Source organism: Nicotiana sylvestris, unplaced genomic scaffold (assembly GCF_000393655.2).
Source record: "Nicotiana sylvestris unplaced genomic scaffold, ASM39365v2 Un00070, whole genome shotgun sequence".
NCBI lineage: Eukaryota > Viridiplantae > Streptophyta > Magnoliopsida > Solanales > Solanaceae > Nicotiana > Nicotiana sylvestris.
This window is the reverse complement of record NW_027184406.1, coordinates 18857-37295: the sequence shown is the minus strand read 5'-3', so window position 1 is coordinate 37295 and position 18439 is coordinate 18857. Positions and strand designations below refer to the sequence as shown.

Sequence of the window (18439 nt, the reverse complement as noted above, 5' to 3'; positions counted from 1 at the left end):
CTAAAATCTAACATTTCTAAACTACAATTAAAAGTTAGTGATGTTAGTTATTGGGTTGCCTCCCAACAAGCGCATAATTTAACGTTGCGGCATGACTCAACACTTCATCACACATCAACCAAATCTACCGAGGTCTTGTGACGTTTAATATCACCACCCCTATAGTGTTTTGCTCGCTGCTCATTCACCAAGAATGTACCACTTGAATTTATTCCCGCAATTCAACTGTTCCATGAGGAGTCACACTCACCACAACGAAAGGGCCTGCCCAACGGGACTTATGCTTTCTAGGAAAAAGCTTTAGCCTTGAATTAAACAAGAGAACTTCTTGACCCGGCTCAAACTCACGATGTTGGATGTGCTTGTCATACCACCTCTTGGTCCTTTCTTTATACAACTCGGTGTTTTCATAAGCATGCAACCGAAACTCGTCAAGTTCATTGAGTTGTAGCAGTATTTTTCACCGGCTAAGTCCATATCCATATTTAGCTTTTTGATTGCCCAATAAGCTTTGTGTTCTAGCTCAACGAGCAAATGACATGCTTTGCCATAAATCAACATGTACAGAGAAGTACCTATTGGAGTTTTGTATGCAGTTCGGTAAGCCCACAATGCATCTTCTAACTTACCGGACCAATCTTTCCTATTTGCACTCACTGTTTTCTCCAAAATCTATTTTACCTCTCTGTTTGACACTTCAACTTGACCACTCATTTGAGTGTGATACGCAGTAGCAACCTTGTGACTTACCCCATATTTTGCTAGAACATTTTTCAACAATTTGTTACAAAAGTATGTTCCTCCATCACTTATCAACACCCTTGGAGTTACAAAGCATGTGAAAATGTGCTTCTTTACGAAACTTACCACTACCTTTGAATCATTAGTAGGAAGAGCAATGGCCTCCACCCACTTAGACACATAATCAAATGCAACCAAAATGTATCTGTGCCTATTAGAGTATGGAAATGGTCCTATGAAATCAGTTCCCCAGACATCAAAGAACTCTACTGCCAAAATATTTTGCAAAGACATCTCGTTCCTCTTCGTGATTGTACCTGTTCTTTGACACCTGTCACAATTTTTCACAAAAGCATGTGCATCTTTAATTAATTTGACCAGTAAAAACCTGATTGCAAAACCTTTTGTGCCATTCTGTCTCCACCATGGTGACCTTCATAAAGAGAAGCATAACAGTCATGCAATATTGCATTCATCTCCTCCTCAGGGACACACCTTCTTACCAATTGATCTGCGCATTGCTTGTATAGAAAAGGCTCATCCCACATGTAAAATCTCACATCATGTAAAAATCTTCTTCTATGATTAGCTGTGAATGCTGGTGGAGTCACCCCACTTGCAATGAAATTCATATAATCAGCATACCCTGGGGTTTCATCTGAAGTGATGGCTAGTAACAGTTCATCAGGAAATGTTTCTTTGATTGATTCTCCCTCAGTGACATGGCCTCGATTTTTCAACCGGGACAAGTGATCTGCAACCTAATTTTCTATCCCTTTTCGATCTCGAATCTCTAAATAAAATTCTTGCAAAAGAAGAACCCATCGGATTAACCTTGGCTTGGCATCTTTCTTTGAAAATAAATATCTAATAGCTGAGTGATATGTGTAAACTATGACTTTGGTTCCCACTAGATAGGACCTGAACTTATCAAATGCCTATACTACTGCAAGCAACTCTTTTTCAATAACAGTGTAATTCATTTGTGTTGGACTAAGAGTTCTGCTCGTGTAATGAATAGAGTAAAAGATTTTCTCCTTTCGCTGCCCCAAAACAGATCCAATGGCTATGTCACTTGCGTCACACATCAACTCAAATAGAATTTTCCAATCTGGAGCAATGATAATTGGTGAAGTAACTAATCTTCTTTTCAGCTCATCAAATGCTTTCAGACAAGCATCATCAAACTTGAAGGATATATCTTTCTCAATAAGCCTACACGAAGGAGATGAAATTTTTGAAAAATCTTTAATGAAACGACGATAAAAACCTGCACAACCCAAGAAACTGTGAATGCCTCTAACTGATGTCGGTGGAGGTAATTTTTCAATTACTTCCACCTTTGCTTTATCTACCTGCAATCCATTCTTGGACACTTTGTGCCCTAGGACTATACATTCTCTTACCATGAAATGGCATTTTTCCTAATTCAGTGCCAAATTTGTTTCTTCACACCTAGCAAGTACCTTGTCAAGATTCATTAAACATTCATCAAAAGAACATCCAAATACAGAAAAATCATCCATAAATACTTCCACAAATCTTTCAACCATATCAGTAAAAATAGCCATCATACACCTTTGAAAAGTTGCAGGTGCATTGCAAAGACAAAATGACATTCTTTTAAATGCATATGTCCCATAGGGACATGTAAATGTGGTCTTCTCTTGGTCCTATAGGGCTATAACAATCTGATTATATCCCGAGTAGCCATCCAAAAAATAGTAGTATTCCGGTCCAGCTAATCTATCAAGTATTTGGTCAATAAAGGGGAGAGGAAAATGGTCTTTTTGGGTGGCATTATTCAATTTTCTATAATCTATGCAAATCCTCCACCTAGTAACAATTCGAATGGGAATCAGATAATTGTTCATTTATCACTACAGTCATTCCTCCTTTCTTTGGAACACATTGGACTGGACTTACCCATTTTCTATCAGAGATTAAAAATACAATACCTGCATCAAGTCATTTAATCACTTCTTTTCTTACCACCTCTTTCATGTTGGGATTTAGGCCGCGTTGTTGTTCTATTCTCGGCTTGTGTTCTTCCTCCATGAGAATTTTATGCATGCAAAAAGATGGACTAATGTCTCTTATGTCAAACATTGTCCACCCAATTGCTCTTTTATGCTCACATAGTACTCTCAGCTAATTTTCCTCCTGCAATTTATACAAGTCAGAAGAAATAATAACAGGTAACGTATCAGAACTACCCAAATAAGCATAATGAAGGTGAGAAGGTAAAGGCTTTAGTTCCATTTTGGAGATTCTTCAATTGATGGCTTCGGAGGAGGACTATTTGGCCCGTTCAAAGGTTTAAAGGGAATTAAACGTTTCATATATTCACATGATGCATTCAAAATATGCTTCATCTCTTCAACCTCATCATTAATCTCCAAACTCTCAAACAACACGATTGCTTTCTCTAAAGAATCCTTCAAATATACACTTGGGGCAATAAGTAGCTCATCCATCTCCATGACAGATATTATAGACAACTCTTCCTAATGGCGAGGAAGTTGAATTGCTTTGTATACATTAAAAATAGCTTCCTCATTGTTAACTCTCATGATCATTTTTCCTTATCTTACTTTAGTTATAGCATCACCTGTAGCCAAGAGAAGTCTTCCCAATATAATAGGAACTTTTTCATCTACTTCAAAATCCAAGATAATGAAATCAGCCGGGAAAATAAATTTCCCAATTTTCAGCAGCACATTTTCAATCACCCTTTCCGGGTAAGCTATGGCCCTGTCTGCTAGTTGTAACATCACCGTGGTGGGTTTTGGAGCTCCCAAACCCAAATTTTTGTACAAAGACAGTGGCATCAAATTTATGCTCGCTCCCAAATAACAAAGTGCATGGCCTACACCAACATTACCTATTCTCACAGGGATAGTAAAGCTGTCAGGATCCTTAAGCTTTTGAGGAAGCTTATTTTGGACCCTTGAAGTGCACACCTCAGTAAGTGCAACTGTTTCAAATTCAGTCAATCTCCTCTTGTTAGCCACAATATCTTTTATGTACTTGGCATACTTTGGAATTTCACGAATCACATCTACCAACGGAATATTCAATTGAATCTGACTCAACATAGAGAGAAATTTGTTGAACATGCGATCATCATTCTTTTTCTGCAATCTTTGTGGAAAATGTGGTGGTGGCCTTAGAACATTCACGGGTGCTGAAACAGTATCATCTTTCTTTGCTTCCTGTGTTGCTTTGGGAATCAATTCACCCTCAGGTATAAGCTTTTCTTTTCTCTTCTTTGGAACTTCTCCTAATTCCCTTCCAGTTCTAACTGTAATTGAACTAACTTGCGGATTTTTCTTTGTATCACTTGGAAGAGCATCTGTAGGCCTAGTGTTTTGATTTGCAGCTAGCTGTCCCATTTGTCTTTCAAGATTTCTGAAATCAGTTCTGAGTTGTTGATTGTCATGCAACAATTTCTTCGACAAATCATTTGTACTTTCTTCTACTTGCTGGGGTGGCCTTTGAGGTTGATTAAAATTTCCTTGGGATCTATATTGATTTTGATTTGATTGATTTCCACCCCAGGAGAAATTAGGATGATTCCTCCAATCTGGATTGTAAGTGTTCCCATATTGTGCCTGTTGATTCATCGGACCTCTGCTTTGTTGTCCCACATAATAAATAGATTCAGGATTCGTGGGGCACATGTCACTCGTGTGATTGTCACCACACATTTCACAATAAATCGACATTTGTTGAACATATTGCATTTGTTGTGTATAGTTCATTGTCATTCTATTCATTTGATTTGCCAATTTTGCTATATCTACTCTCATGGCGGAAAAATCATCAAGTTCAAGTACCCTTGCTGCTTTCTGTTTCATTGCTCTCCTTGGTTCTTCCTCACCTTGCCAATTATAATCATTAGCAGTAAAGTTGTTTAGCAAAAGTTGTATTTCATTATATGGTCTCGCCATGCAACTACCTCCACAAGCTGAATCAAGATTCATCTTTGAAGTCTCATCTAATCCACCAACAAAAGTATGGCCCAATACCTCATCAGTTTGACAATGATGTGGACAGTCTCGAAGTAGTTTCTTGTATCTTTCCCAAGCTTGATGAATAGTCTCACCATTCCGTTGTTGAAACCCAAGAATCTGGCTTCGCAAAGACTTTGTCTTTTTAGTGGGGAAAAACTTGATTAAGAATTTCTTTGCTAAATAATCCCAAGTATAGATTGAATTAGCAAGCTCCTTCTGCAACCATTCTTTAGCTTCCCCCAACAATGAAAAAGGAAACAAGAACAGCCTGACATAGTCCTTGGAAACATTTGGATAGTTGTAAGTATCCGTGATTTCCAAAATATTCTGAATGTGCCTCTGCGAGTCTTCATGAGATAGGCCTACATATTGCCTAGTGGACTGAATCAGCTATACCATGTACTGTTTAAGCTCAAAGTGACCAGTGATATCAGGCTTCACATTAGCCTATGTCATATTAGCAAGATTTGGCCTTGCAGCTTCTATCATCGGATGCCCTCCATTACCTGCCATCATTGTTGGCTGTGGTTGAACTAAAATGTCCAACTCTCTTTCTGTTTTGTATCTAACTTCCAACTCCTTCCTCGCTCTATGAAGTGTTATTTCAATTTTAGGATCAAGAGGGAAGAGATTGCTTGTGCTTCTACTCCTCTGCATTCAAGAGAAGAGCCTGCGTGACACAAACAAAGTGAACTGAAAATTAATGCTTAAACCAATAGCTAATAAAAGCTTAACTCAGTCAAGTAGCTAATTTCTAAGTCCCCAGCAACGGCTCCAAAAACTTGATGCGACGAAAACACTCACGCAAGTATACGCGATCGTCAAGTAATATAGTAATAAGTAAAGTAACGTTCCCACGAGGAATTATGATCAACTTATTGACTGATGCAAGCTCAAACAATTATCAATTCAAGCTAATTCATCACAAAATACATAAATAACCAATTTCTAATTTAAATAGTAAACACACAATAATACAACTCAAAGTTTATTATACCACTTATGCAATCTTCTTTTAACAATTAATAAAAGAGATATTCCAGGGTCATGAGCTTGCTAGAGATCGTGCTACGCTTTTAGCTTAAGAATGATTTATTGAATTATCTGGGTTATTGATTATAGGGTTAATAATACCCATAAGAATCTGTCCAATTCTTATATGCCTATTCAAGTTAAATTAATACCTGTATTTCTATGGCATTAATATTAACTCAAATGCATTTACAATTCCTATTTTTCAACCAAACAAGGCAATATATTTCTATCTTAATCGCTAATCTCTCACCCGATGCCCAGGATCAAGATCTTGTTTTTTTGATTCTATATGCAATCAACAATTTCCTTTTTCAAGTTTAACTCAAGATTCATAAATAGTATTTCACTGTTAGCTACGCAATAAAATAATTAACAGCAAAATTAAATAAACAACCCATAACGATAAATTCAAGATTATCCATTTAAGCTTCAAACAACATAATTATCTAACACCCATGACCCCAGAATATTTGGGTTTTTAGCCACTCATTCATACAAACATCAACAATATAACTTTTAAACATCAAATAAATAGATACTAGAAGAAAGTTTAGAAAAACTCTTTTAATCCTTGCTCCAAAGTATTGTTCCTCTTGATTTTTGATGCTTCCAGATGAATCTCCTCTTCTTTTTCTCTCTAAAATCAGGTCTCTCTCCCCAATAATGGTTGTTTTACCCTTTTTAATCATGTAATAATGGGTTTTGACAATTATGCCCTTTTAGGACCGAAATAGACTCGTTCTGCAATTTTTACACGTCCGCGACGCCCCGCGCGATGCCCCATGTGTCGCGTACATGGATTGGACAGAGGCAGAATACATTTTAACGGAGCAAAACAATGCAGCACAAAAATTTGCACTTCTGCGGCGCCCCACGCAGCGCGACAGTACATTGTTTTTGCGCTGCTTCATTTTTTCTCTTGTTTTTCTATCCGGGCTTGCTATGCGAACCCCGAACACGATCCCGACTTGATTTATTTAGCTTTTTCTCAGACTTCAAAGCCCCAAATTAATCAAATTCATCCCTAATTAAATTCTTAAGTCGAAATCTCTTCCTGTAAGGCATAAAACATGAATTTAGTAATTCATTATTAATTAAGCTCAAATCTTTGTAAAATGCAATAATTAAAGTGTTGTTACAACGACTAAAATACAGGTTTTTAGCCTATGATCAGGTAGATGGAGTAACACGTGATAATTCATAACAAACGTAAAAACATGACAAATGAGGACGAAATTATCACGCCGAGCCATAGCGAACTGCTTGGGCCAAGGGCTGCAGAAATGGTAGAGTCATTTGGATTATGTTTGAACACAATTTTTTGGATGAGTTGCTTGTGATTGGCACTTTAAATGTTATTTTATTTTGTAATATAGGCTTCGATTTGCAATTCCAAGTTGGAAATATCAGCAGGAGTGGAGGAGACAGGAAGCAAGAGGTCAAGCATTGCGAGATCAGCTGTGTTCTGGAAAGCTAAAATTAGTATCACCTTTGGTACTTTGGTATTGGGTTGAGTGCTTCTATAAATAGTGTTTGAAATAGTTTGTAGTGTTTTCGACTAGCGAGCAATAGTGTTTGAAATAGTTTGTAGTGTTAATTCAGGAATTTTTCTTTTTATTTTATTTTCTCTTTTTATGTTTGGTGTGCTTTGACTGTGTGCAGACTACAGGTTAGATTGGTGCATGACTCGATCTTCTAGGAAAAAAGTGCAACCATACGAGCCAGAAATCGAAAAACAATTGTGACAGTTGAGAAGGTTGGGCAATCCTCAACCACAGTAAATATGGATGGAGATGATAATATTATGGATTTGGTTGCGAAAGAGGCAGCCCAGATAAGAGAAAAAGTTGCTCGGGATGCTAAGGAAGTAACTATTAGAGATGCAGAAATTGCATATGAAGAAGAGATGGCTCGGAGATTGGCTCAGAATCAGCCCTTCGTTCTAGACCAGTACGGAAAAATACCACCCGACCAAGGGAGACCATTTGGCGTTTATGCTAGACCGGTCTACAACTTTGAAGTGTGAGACCCCTCCTATTGTAGCCAACAATTTTGAATTGAAGCAAGGGTTACTCCAAACCCTTCAAAACAACTGTGTTTTCAAAGGAAAGATGAACAAAAGTCCAAACAATAATCTAATGGACATCGAGGAGATTATGAACACCTTCCAATATAATGGTGTGTCACAAGATTCAGTTTATCTAAGGGCATTCCCATTCACATGAAAGATCATGCAAAGCACTAGTTTAAAATCTTGCCCCAAGGATCAATTAGAATATGGGAGGAGATGACCAGAAAATTTCTTGCTAAGTATTTTTCCTCAGCTAAAATAGGCAAGTATAGAAGGGAAATCCGTAACTTCTGCCAGAACGAGACTGAGATCGGGTTTGAAGCATGGGAGATGTTTAAGGAGATTGTGCCAAAATATCAACATAGTGGATTTGAACTCTGGATGCAACTCCAGGACTTTTGGGATAGTTTGACATCAGCCTCACGCAGAACATTGAGCAATGTAGCTGGGGGTCCGTTGATGAAAAAGACTCCAGAGGAGATAGTCACTATTATAGATGAGTTGTTTAAATATGCAAATTAGTGGCCCTCGGAGATTGTTAAAAGAATAAGATCAACTAGTGTTCACCACGTTGATACTAACACATTTGTGCTGGTATAGCTTGATGCCATGTCAAAAGAAATAAGGAAGCTGACCATAGCCTCAGTACATAATGAGCCTCATGCAGCATGTGATATATGTGGAAGAGGACACCCTAATGATGAATGTCAAGCTACCATAGAGGAAGTGAATGCGGTGGGTACTTATAATTTCAATGGAATGGGTAAAAAATACTCCGGGTTTACATGGAGTTCACCTAGGGGCACAACAAATGCATGGCAATAAAATAACTCCACATTTCAACGAGCTCTAGGCTTCCAAAATCATCAAAGGCCGCAATTTCAGCCTCAATAGCCAATTCAGTCTGGTTTATAAGATTTGATGAAGTCTTTCATTGTCAAGACATATGAGAGACTAGATGCTCATGGTGCAGCTATCAAAGAACTTGGGACAAGTTTGTGAAATTTGGAGAGACAAGTGGGAAAGATTGCAACTAAATTATCTGAGAGAATCCCAGGCAGTCTACCAGCTGATACTGAGAAGAATCCCAAAGAAACAGTAAATATTTTGACCTTGAGAAGTGGACAAGTTTTGAAAGATTACACTCTAATTCAAAAAGAAGTTGCGCCTGAAAAAGAGAGTGGGAATGAGCTGAAAATTGAAGATGATAAAAAGACTGAGAAGAAGAAAGGTAAGAAGGGAGCAGAGAAAAAGAAGAACAAGGAAACTTCAAGAAGGGAGGAATTTGATGATGTGAGCAAGCATATATCTACTCTTTCTTTTCCCCAAAAGATCTATAGAGAAAAGCTGGACAAGCAGTTTGAGAGATTTCTAGACATGCTGAGACAGGTTAATGTGAACCTGCCATTCACTAAAGTTCTGTCACAAATGCCATCTTATGCAAAGTTATTGAAGGAGATCCTTACAGAGAAGAAATAGATAAAAGAGACCAAGGTGGTCAAGCTCACAGAGCATTGCAGTGCAATCTTGCAAAACAAACTCCCACAAAAGTGTGGAGATCCAGGGATTTTTACCATACCTTGCTCTTTAGGCACTCTCAATTTTGATAAATCTTTATGTGATTCAGGTGCCTCAATAAATCTAATACCGTTGTCTATGTACATGAAGCTGGAGAATGAGATTGGAGAGATAAGGTCTGCACCAATGTCTATGCAGCTGGCAGACCAAACAACTACAAAACCCGAGGGGATATTATAAGATGTTTTGGTATGGGTCGATAAGTTTATATTTCCTATAGATTTTATAGTGGTGAATATGGAGGAGAATAAGAAGGTCCTCCTCATCCTAGGAAGACCATTTTTAGCAATGGGTAGAAATATACTGGATATTCATGATAGAAAACTCATTCTTAGAGTGGGTGATAAGACCGTAACTTTTGAGACGAATATGGAAAAAGGGGTGAAACAAGAGAAGCCAGCTACAAGTGTTAAGTGGAAGGTGAAGGGTGTGAAAAACAGGCCCCAATGAATGAAAAAGACAAGTGTGGGGTGTACCCCAAGAAGGTTGAAAAGAAGTTATCTACATGGATGTGTGCACTAGTTCGGGCACATGGAATGGATCCCGACTTCGATTCAAATCCTGACTAGAGATTCAGGGAAGTTTCCTCTATCTTACACTTTTTAATTATGTGTTATGGGGACATGCCACAACTTAAAATTTGCGGTGGAGCATATTTGTATGTTGTATGTATATTAGTCTTAGTTTTTGCTTTAGTTAGCTTGATTGTTTTTTTCTTTATAGAAGTTAGAAAAAAATTGAAAAGCCATACAAACTTTCAAATTTTCGACTGTTCCCGATGATGGATATTATTCGACAGGTTTCTTGAGGAATTAAAGCCGAAAGAAAAGAGACAAAAAGATTTTCTTTTGTTGGTAGTGTAATAATCCCCCCCTTGGTTTTTCTTTATGTTGCGATTCTATTACAATGGTTTTGTTTGAACTGAGTATAGTTAGTTTTTATTTTTGGTAGAAGTAGGAAACCCCGTGCTATGAGTTTAATTGAAAGCAATATCTCTTGACTTTATTATGCCTTGAGAATAGTGAGTTCTTTAGTTGCGACGCTTAGGCTCGTTTTTTACTCTTGTATAAAGTACCTTAAATTGTATGATCTTAACATTGCTTAACTGTTTTGACTAGAGTGTCTTGATGAGTCCAATCCTGAGTGAGTTATGTTCCTTGTGTGTGTAAGATTTTTGTGTTATTCTATGCATTATATTTGATGTCTAGAACTTGGCCCATGTGTTTGCAAAGCAAAATAGTAGTTTTATTTAGTCTTGGAGGTGATATAGGCCTTTCTTTATTGAGCAAGTTATATAATTTTACCAACCTAATTGTTATATATCTTAGTTAACCCCTTTTGAGCCTGTAAGTCTATTTCTTGGGCAACCACATTACAAGCCTTACCCATTTATTTGAATTTATCATCTATTTGAACCTATATACCTCTCTTGAGCACTTAAAAATTATTAGGAACTTTGTAAAAGTTGAAGTGCGGGGTGGCTGGTTTGGCTTTCGAGTGGAACTTATGAAATAAGGAGAATGATGCATTGTTTTTGAAAGTGTGAGCCACTTTAATTGAATAAGAAAAAAAAATTAGTTGTATTGTTGTGCAAAATATTTTCTGATAAGTGATAACTCTTGATGTAATTGTGCTTAAAGAAGTAGGGAGTTAATGCATATTGATGTGAAAGTGGAGTATGGTTTGACATAAGTGTGGGGTTTTGAATGTTAAATGTATGTATTAAAGTTCTTAAGGAGCTGTAGTCACTCTTATATCTACATATATCCTACCTATCCTATAGCCTACATTACAACTAGTTTAAAGTCCTACTTGATCCTTGACTGAATTAACTCAATTAGTAGAGTAGTACACTATGGGCAAGCCTATGGTTCATCTTCATGGCACATGAATATCGTTTCTGAGAGTGAGTGATTTCTTTTTATCTTGAGTTCCTAATTGTTCTTGAATTTTATATGTGTGAAACTACTCTCTTTTGTTGTGTGAGGGAACTTGATTCATGAATGAAAGGTAATGTCGTTCACCTCTATGTTAGTGTAAGTGAGTAAGTTGTGAATGATGTGTGGTACTTGTGAGTCGAATATTGAGGCAAGGATGTTACTCTATTGTGCTTAGCCAATTTTAAATATTCTTGGTAAGTTGAGTCTTGAGTGTTGTTTATAAGGTCGTGTCTATATAGAGTATGGTTTGATTACTCGAGGACGAGCAATGGTTTAAGTGTGGGGTGTTGATGGTAGCAATAATCTCATGTTTTAGTCAATTAGTACATTCTAATTTATTGCACTTTAATTGAGTTTGAGTATTAATTGCTAGTGTTTTGTACTAATTTTGTGTTTTATGCCTTGTAGGAGTGTTCATATCTATGTAGAGGTTATGAAATGAATTCAAGCTATTCTGGAGCTTTGAAGTCTGAGTAAAAGCTCAAGGATTAAGTGGGGATTGTGATCAAGGATCAACGAATGATAGTGCAATTTAAGAACGAAACGAAGAATCGAGCAGGCATACTGCGCATTGTATAGCAAAAATGCACAAAACTTTTCACTCAGAAATCTGTTTAGGCTCCACAAATATAGTTGGAAAGATATTTAAAAGGGATACAACTTTCATGTTTTACATTTTTCAAAATTCCAAACTTCTGCGGTGCGTGGGGCGGTGCATGAATTCCTGCAGTTTGTCAGAAATCAACTCTCTGAACTTCCCCACAAATTCCCCGCATGGCGCATCGCCCCATGAGGCATGCCTGTGCAAATTTGTAGAGTAATTGTACTATTTCGCATATAAAAAGGTGTTTTTGTTTGGACCCAACCCTACTTGGTATATATACACGGAAAAATATTATTTTTGGGACTTTTGACACATCTTAGACCTAAGTATGCCAAGGAGGAGTTAGAAAAGCAAAAACTCAAGGATTTCATCATTCAATTCTCACTTAAGACAAGAATTTGGATTGTTCTATGTTTTCCTTTAACTTAAACATTATTTTGATGAATTACTCCATATCCATGGAGTAGTTCTCTTTAGGGTTGCTGAATTTAGTGTATTGATACTTGTTTGTGGATAATTAACTCTAGTTTTATGTATTGAATTATTTTGGATCTAATAACTGTTGCATCTATATTCACTTGTTCATGAATTGAAGAGAGGCATAACTTGTGATATTGTTGCATTATATTTTGTTTGTTGAAGTCATTAATTCTTCTTAGTAATCAGAAGGGGCTTGTTAAATTGTTGATTAAACTTAATTAGGAGGATAATCGAGAGAGGTTCTCCTACAGACCAATCCATTACGAATTGCTGCATATCTTCACGTGCTTAAAATTGGTTCATCGTGTAAGGTTGAGACATAATCGAGAGAGGAGTTTCTACTAAACAATTAAACTAATAACCAAGTGAATTCGAGAGACTCACTTGAACATCAAAAGTGAACTATCTAAAGTTAAATCCAAAACATTTATCTTGCACATATCCTATCAACCATATCTTCTCCCAATTGATAACTTCCTTTGCTTAGCATTGTCATTAGTCGATAGTTTAGACTCTTAGTTAACTTGGTACACCCTATGTTTTTGTACTTAAAAGTGCATCGTAAGTAAAATAATGTATGACCAAAAATGAGTTCATCTTTGGAAGTATATCAAGTAAGTTATCATGTTACCTCAGATGTTACATATATTGAAGATCATGTACAACAAGTATAAAGAGGGTTGGAAGGTTTAGAAGCTAAGTAATTAAAGAAAATAATGTTTCATCGAAAGTCGACAAGTTGGGAATGTATAACATGTACTTTTGGGGTGAGACTAGGGTGCTTAAAATGATAAAAAGGTTATGTTATGAGTTATGTTAGTCGTATGATAGTCATGTGTTATGTTTTGATGCCAAGTGAGTTGTGGAACAAAAGTGGATGAAAGTCATCACAAGTTACGTTCATAGGTTTTACTAAAATTTAGGTCAATTGTAACTGCGATTTTCTCCCAATATACTTAGAGTTACGGGGTCTTCTACCCATTAAACTGAAGATATATTAGTCTATTTTATAACCCATTAAACGATTTGTCAATATGTCATCAAAATAGAGAGGTATATGCATTTTCGCAAGACTGCGCAGGCTGCTAGGTGACAAGTAGGTGTGTCACCTGCTTGCTTAAATGAGAGTCCAAAAATGGACCAGTTTGGGTCGTCCAAAGAGACATTTTAAAGGAATCTTTTGTTCATGTAATACATTGATAATAGGGCACAATAACCAGACATAAACCCCTGCAAACATCCTCCCAAAAATTGAACACAAACCCTAATTAAATTTCTCTCCTTTTCAAGTTGAAGTTAGAGGCGAAACCTTGAGTTTGAAGAACCAGGATAAGAGCTGTGTTATTCAACAAATAAGGTAATTTTACTTCTCTCTTTCATATAATTTTGGCTATGTGTATAAAGCCATTCTAAAATTGTAAGAACTCATGGGACGGTGATCGGAAGCCGTGAGTTCGAGATTTTCACTTGTAACGGACTATTTTGTGGACTCTTTTGTGTTGCTGTTCAGTTGCGTGTTTTACTACTGTTTTATGGAGTTTTGGAGGAGGAATGGATTGGATAAATACCACATAAATGCAGGGTGGTGGGCTGGTCATTCGTCGTAACATTTTCGGGTCTTTTGACACTACTACGATGGTCGTTTTGTGTATGAAGAGATTGGGGTGTGTTGGATTGTTTTGTTGTATTTTATGGTGTATATAAGATTGGAAAATAATGTATATATCATGTTATTGTTGTGTTCTTGTGTTGTTGGTGTTATCTTTGATGGGTTTTCAATTTCTTTAACTTATGTTTTGGATGATCTAACAAACTTATTGTAAAGAACCAGATAGGGAAACTGACACATTTGGTACACATTGTTAATGAACGTATTCCAGCCAGAACTCCAGCTAATGTGAATTGCTGCAAGTGTAGAAAATAGAGAAATAAGATAGGGACTTGATCCCTTGTGTTTCCTTGACAACACTACGAAAGTCAACTAAGCACAGCTGGAAAGTGACTGCTACAGAAACAGTGCACACAATGCAGCAGTTTTGCAGTCACTTGTCCTTTGACCAACCAATTGCTTACATCATTCATATGATGCCATCAAAGGCATTTTAGCAAGAGTATTACAACAAAACATCACTTGAATACTTGAGAAGTCACTTCAAGTTTTCAATCCTTCAGAGAAAGTGAACTAAATTCGCAAGAGCCTCAAGAACAAAGTTAAATGCTACTACAGACCAGTTCCCAAATCTAATATTTTGTTGTCCTTAGTTGAGTTGTAACTTTGTAATTATTCTTCATTGTAATTCCTAAATTGCTTAGCTAGAAACATTACTTAGGAACCCCTTTGTAAAACCATAAACCCTTTGTGTTTGTGTCGTGACTAGAGTTAGTCATGAGTTGAAGTCTTTGTAATAGGTGTATTGCAAAGTGGCTTGTAATAAGTGTATTACAAGTTAGTCAGGGATTAAGAGTTTAATTTTTAGATTGTATAGGTTGTAATCTAAAAGTTTCTCATAGTGAAGTTGAAATCCTGCCAGTGTAGGTCGTGGTTTTTTATCCCCTTGAGCATGGATTTTTCCACGTAATTCTCCCTGTCTTATTTACTTACTGTTTTATTAGTATTCACAGTGAAAACTCATAGTGGACCTGGTAGTCTATAGTTTGGGGGACTCATATAAACTATCAATTGGTATCAGAGCGGGTTTCTCCTATCAGGCTAACACATAGGAAGGATCCTTATGACTGCTCCACTAAATTTTGAAGAAGGTCAATCTACGTACAGACCATCCAGGTTCAATGGGCAATACTATGGGTGGTGGAAGGCAAGAATGCATGATTTTATCATGGCTGAATATTCTGAGTTGTGGGATGTCAAATGTGATGGTCCTTATATCCCAACAAAGGTAGTTGGAGACCTTCCATTGACAATGCCAAAGACCAGAAAAGAATACACTAACCCAAACAGGAAAGCTGCAGAGAAATATTTTCGTGCCAATAAAATTTAGGTGTGTGGAATAGGACCTGATGAATATAATAGAATCTCTGCTTGTGAAACTGCCAAGAAGATATGGGAAGCTTTGCAAATAACACATGAGGGAACCACTCAAGTAAAACAATCTAATATTGATATGCTCACTACTGAGTATGAACTCTTTAGGATGAAAGACGATGAATCTATTCAAGATATGCACACAAGATTCACCTCTATCATAAATGAGCTACACTCACTTGGTGAAATCATTCCTAGGAACAAGCTAGTGGGGAAAATTCTTAGTATCCTGCCCAGTTCTTAGGAAAGCAAGGTGAATGCTATTACTGAAGCAAAGGACCTGCAGGAGCTGACCATAAACGAGTTGGTTGGAAATTTGAATACCTACGAGATGAAGAGGAAGATAGACAGTGAAAGAAGAGAACCAAAGAAAGAAAAAAACCTGGTACTCAAAGCTGAAAGCAATGACTCGAGCGAGGAGGACAGTGACATGGCTTACATAACCAAAAGGTTTAAGAAGATGGTCAGAAGAAATGTAGGAATACTAAAAAGGGGCAACTCCAGCAAACCAAAGAACTTTGATCTATGCTACAAGTGTGGAAATCCAGGGCACTTCATCAAAGATTGTCCTTTCCTGAAGCAAGAACACTCCAAGTACAACCTTGAGAAAGTATCCAAGAGGAACCCGGTTCCTGACAAGCACTTCAAAAGGAAGAGGTCCGCTGACAATGTGGTGAAACAGGCTCTTGCAGCATGGGGAGATTCCTCTAGTGAGTCTGAAGATGAAACAGATGCAAGTGACAACTCCATGATGGCAGTTGAAAGTGAGAAAAATGAATATGATTCAATATTTGCTTTGATGTCCCAATTAGATGACGATGAAGACAATGAAAACAATGAGGTAAATTTCAAGTATGTTCAGAGAAATATGAAATTCTACTCTCCTAAGAAACTCATGTCTTTAGCTAGTGTATTGATTGATGCCTATCATAGTCTTGTGGAGGATAAGTATGCCTTGACCTTAGAGCTAGGAGAAGCTGAACAAACTAGAGATGATCTGGTGGTGTATGTAGTTGATCTAAAGGAAACTTTTTGTGAGTTGGAGAAAGAAAAAATTGTTTTAACCGAAAAAATTGCTAACATACAACATGAAAGAGATGACTTTGTGGTTGTAGCTATTGACTATAATAAAACCATTGAGAACTTCAGTAAAGAAAAAGAGGCTTTAGTGAAGAGAGTGACTGATATTAAGGAAGAAAAAGATGATCTCTTGGTAGTAATTGCAGACCTGAGGGAAACAATAGAGGGATTAAGAACTGAGTATAAACCTGGAAATTCTTGAAAAGGAAAAGAGGTAGCCAGTGAGGCACATATTAGGTTTGAAAATGAGTTAAAGGCTGTGAGAACTAGCTTGTATGTTGAAACTGAGAAAAACAAGCATCTCCAAACTGAACTGGAAAGAGTAAAAAATGATCTTGAAAAGTCCATAAAGTGGACCTGGTCCTCAGAAGCTATCACTGCCATGTATGTTAATAATGGTGGAAACGGACAGGGAATAGGGTTCCAAAGGGAGAAAATCCCTTACAACCCCCATAGCAAGTATGTTACTATATTAGATAACTGGCTGTGTACCCACTGTGGGAATAACGAGCATTTCAAGGAAAATTATCAAGCTAGGGTCTAGTCTATTTATAAAAATAAAGTGTTTGTTGAAAATTTAACTACTAAAAAGGGACCAAGTGCCACCCATAAAAAATGCATATTACATGCATGGACTAAGAGAGCTCTTATTCATCCTCTTGCCTAATACAAGGGCCCAAACTTATTTGGGTTCCTAAAACTAACTCTTGATTTCCTTGTGCAGGGAACAGTGAACGGAAGCAGTCAACAATGGTTCATGGATAGTGGATGCTCAAAAAAGGGAGTGTATCCTTTGGCAATGGGAAAAAGGGGTGCATTCTTGGAGTTGGAAAATTTGGGAAATCACTCACTCACTCTATTGAGAATGTGTACTATGTTAATGGTCTTAAGTATAGTCTCTTGAGTGTCTCTCAGATCTGTGATAAAGGAAACAAGGTGGAGTTCTTGTCCAAGATATGTACAGTTACTAATCTGGTAACTGGTGAAGTGATACTTGTGGCCAAGAGATACAAGAACATCTATGTTGCTGATTTCGAGTATATACAAAGTGGTGATCTGAGTTGTCTAAAGTTGTTGATGATGATGTTGAACTCTGGCACAGAAGATTGGGGCACACAAGCTTCGCTCTTCTGAATAAACTAATTTAGAAGGGCCTGGTCTGTGGTCTGCCCGTGTCAAAGTTCAAAGTACAGAAAGTGTGTGATGTCTGTGCTAGAGGAAAGCATGTGAAGTCATCTTTTAAGCCTAAAAAGGATATCAGCAACTCACAACCACTCGATCTTCTTCATATGGATTTGTGTGGCCCAATGAGAGTGCAAAACATGGGAGGAAAAAGATACATCTTTGTGATAGTGGATGACTACTCCAGATTTACATGGACTCTATTTCTTAGAACAAAAGATGAACCCTTTGAGGTATTTGTGGCTATTATGAAGAAAATCCAGGTGAAGATGGTGTCTAGAGTAGCATGTATCAGATCAGATCATAGAACAGAATTTGACAATGCTAAATTTGATGAGTTCTGTAATGAAAATGGCATTACCACAACTTCTTTACCCCAAGTGTAGACATGTGATTTTTAACCCTCCCCAAAATTTCACCCATTTTAGCATGTAAATATTTAGTTTAGGCCTAATATTGCTATTTCAGCTAATTTTGACGCTTTTACTTTATTTCGTCACAAAAATGAAAATTACAAAAAATATTTTAGTTTACGTATTTTTCGTAAATTTAAATAAAAAATATACAAAAATAGTACCTTATATTTATTTTTATATAATCTTGAAAACACAAAAAAATAGTTCTATGTTTTATAGTTTAGTTCAATTAATTAAAATTAGTTTTATATTT

General features: G+C 36.9%; 1 protein-coding gene and 1 pseudogene across 1 annotated transcript; one reads left to right on the top strand and one right to left on the bottom strand.

Moving 5' to 3' along the window:
* Positions 1-208: 208 nt before the first annotated feature.
* Positions 209-6481, bottom strand: LOC138884856 (uncharacterized; annotated as a pseudogene).
* Positions 6482-9678: 3197 nt separating this feature from the next.
* LOC138884855 (uncharacterized) lies at positions 9679-18156 on the top strand. Its single transcript, XM_070165704.1, has 5 exons — positions 9679-9861; positions 15753-16768; positions 16859-17126; positions 17313-17471; positions 17782-18156. Exons 1-5 carry the CDS (start codon positions 9679-9681, stop codon positions 18154-18156), a joined length of 2001 nt encoding a protein of 666 aa, XP_070021805.1.
* The last annotated feature ends 283 nt before the right edge of the window (positions 18157-18439 follow it).

Coding starts and splice junctions, on each gene's coding strand:
- LOC138884855 (XM_070165704.1), top strand. CDS start 9,679: ATGGAGGAGAATAAGAAGGTCCTCCTCATCCTAGGAAGACCATTTTTA. Junction 16,769..16,858: donor ATAGAGGGATTAAGAACTGA/GTATAAACCTGG, acceptor TGTGAGAACTAG/CTTGTATGTTGAAACTGAGA. Junction 17,472..17,781: donor GAATGTGTACTATGTTAATG/GTCTTAAGTATA, acceptor TTCAAAGTACAG/AAAGTGTGTGATGTCTGTGC.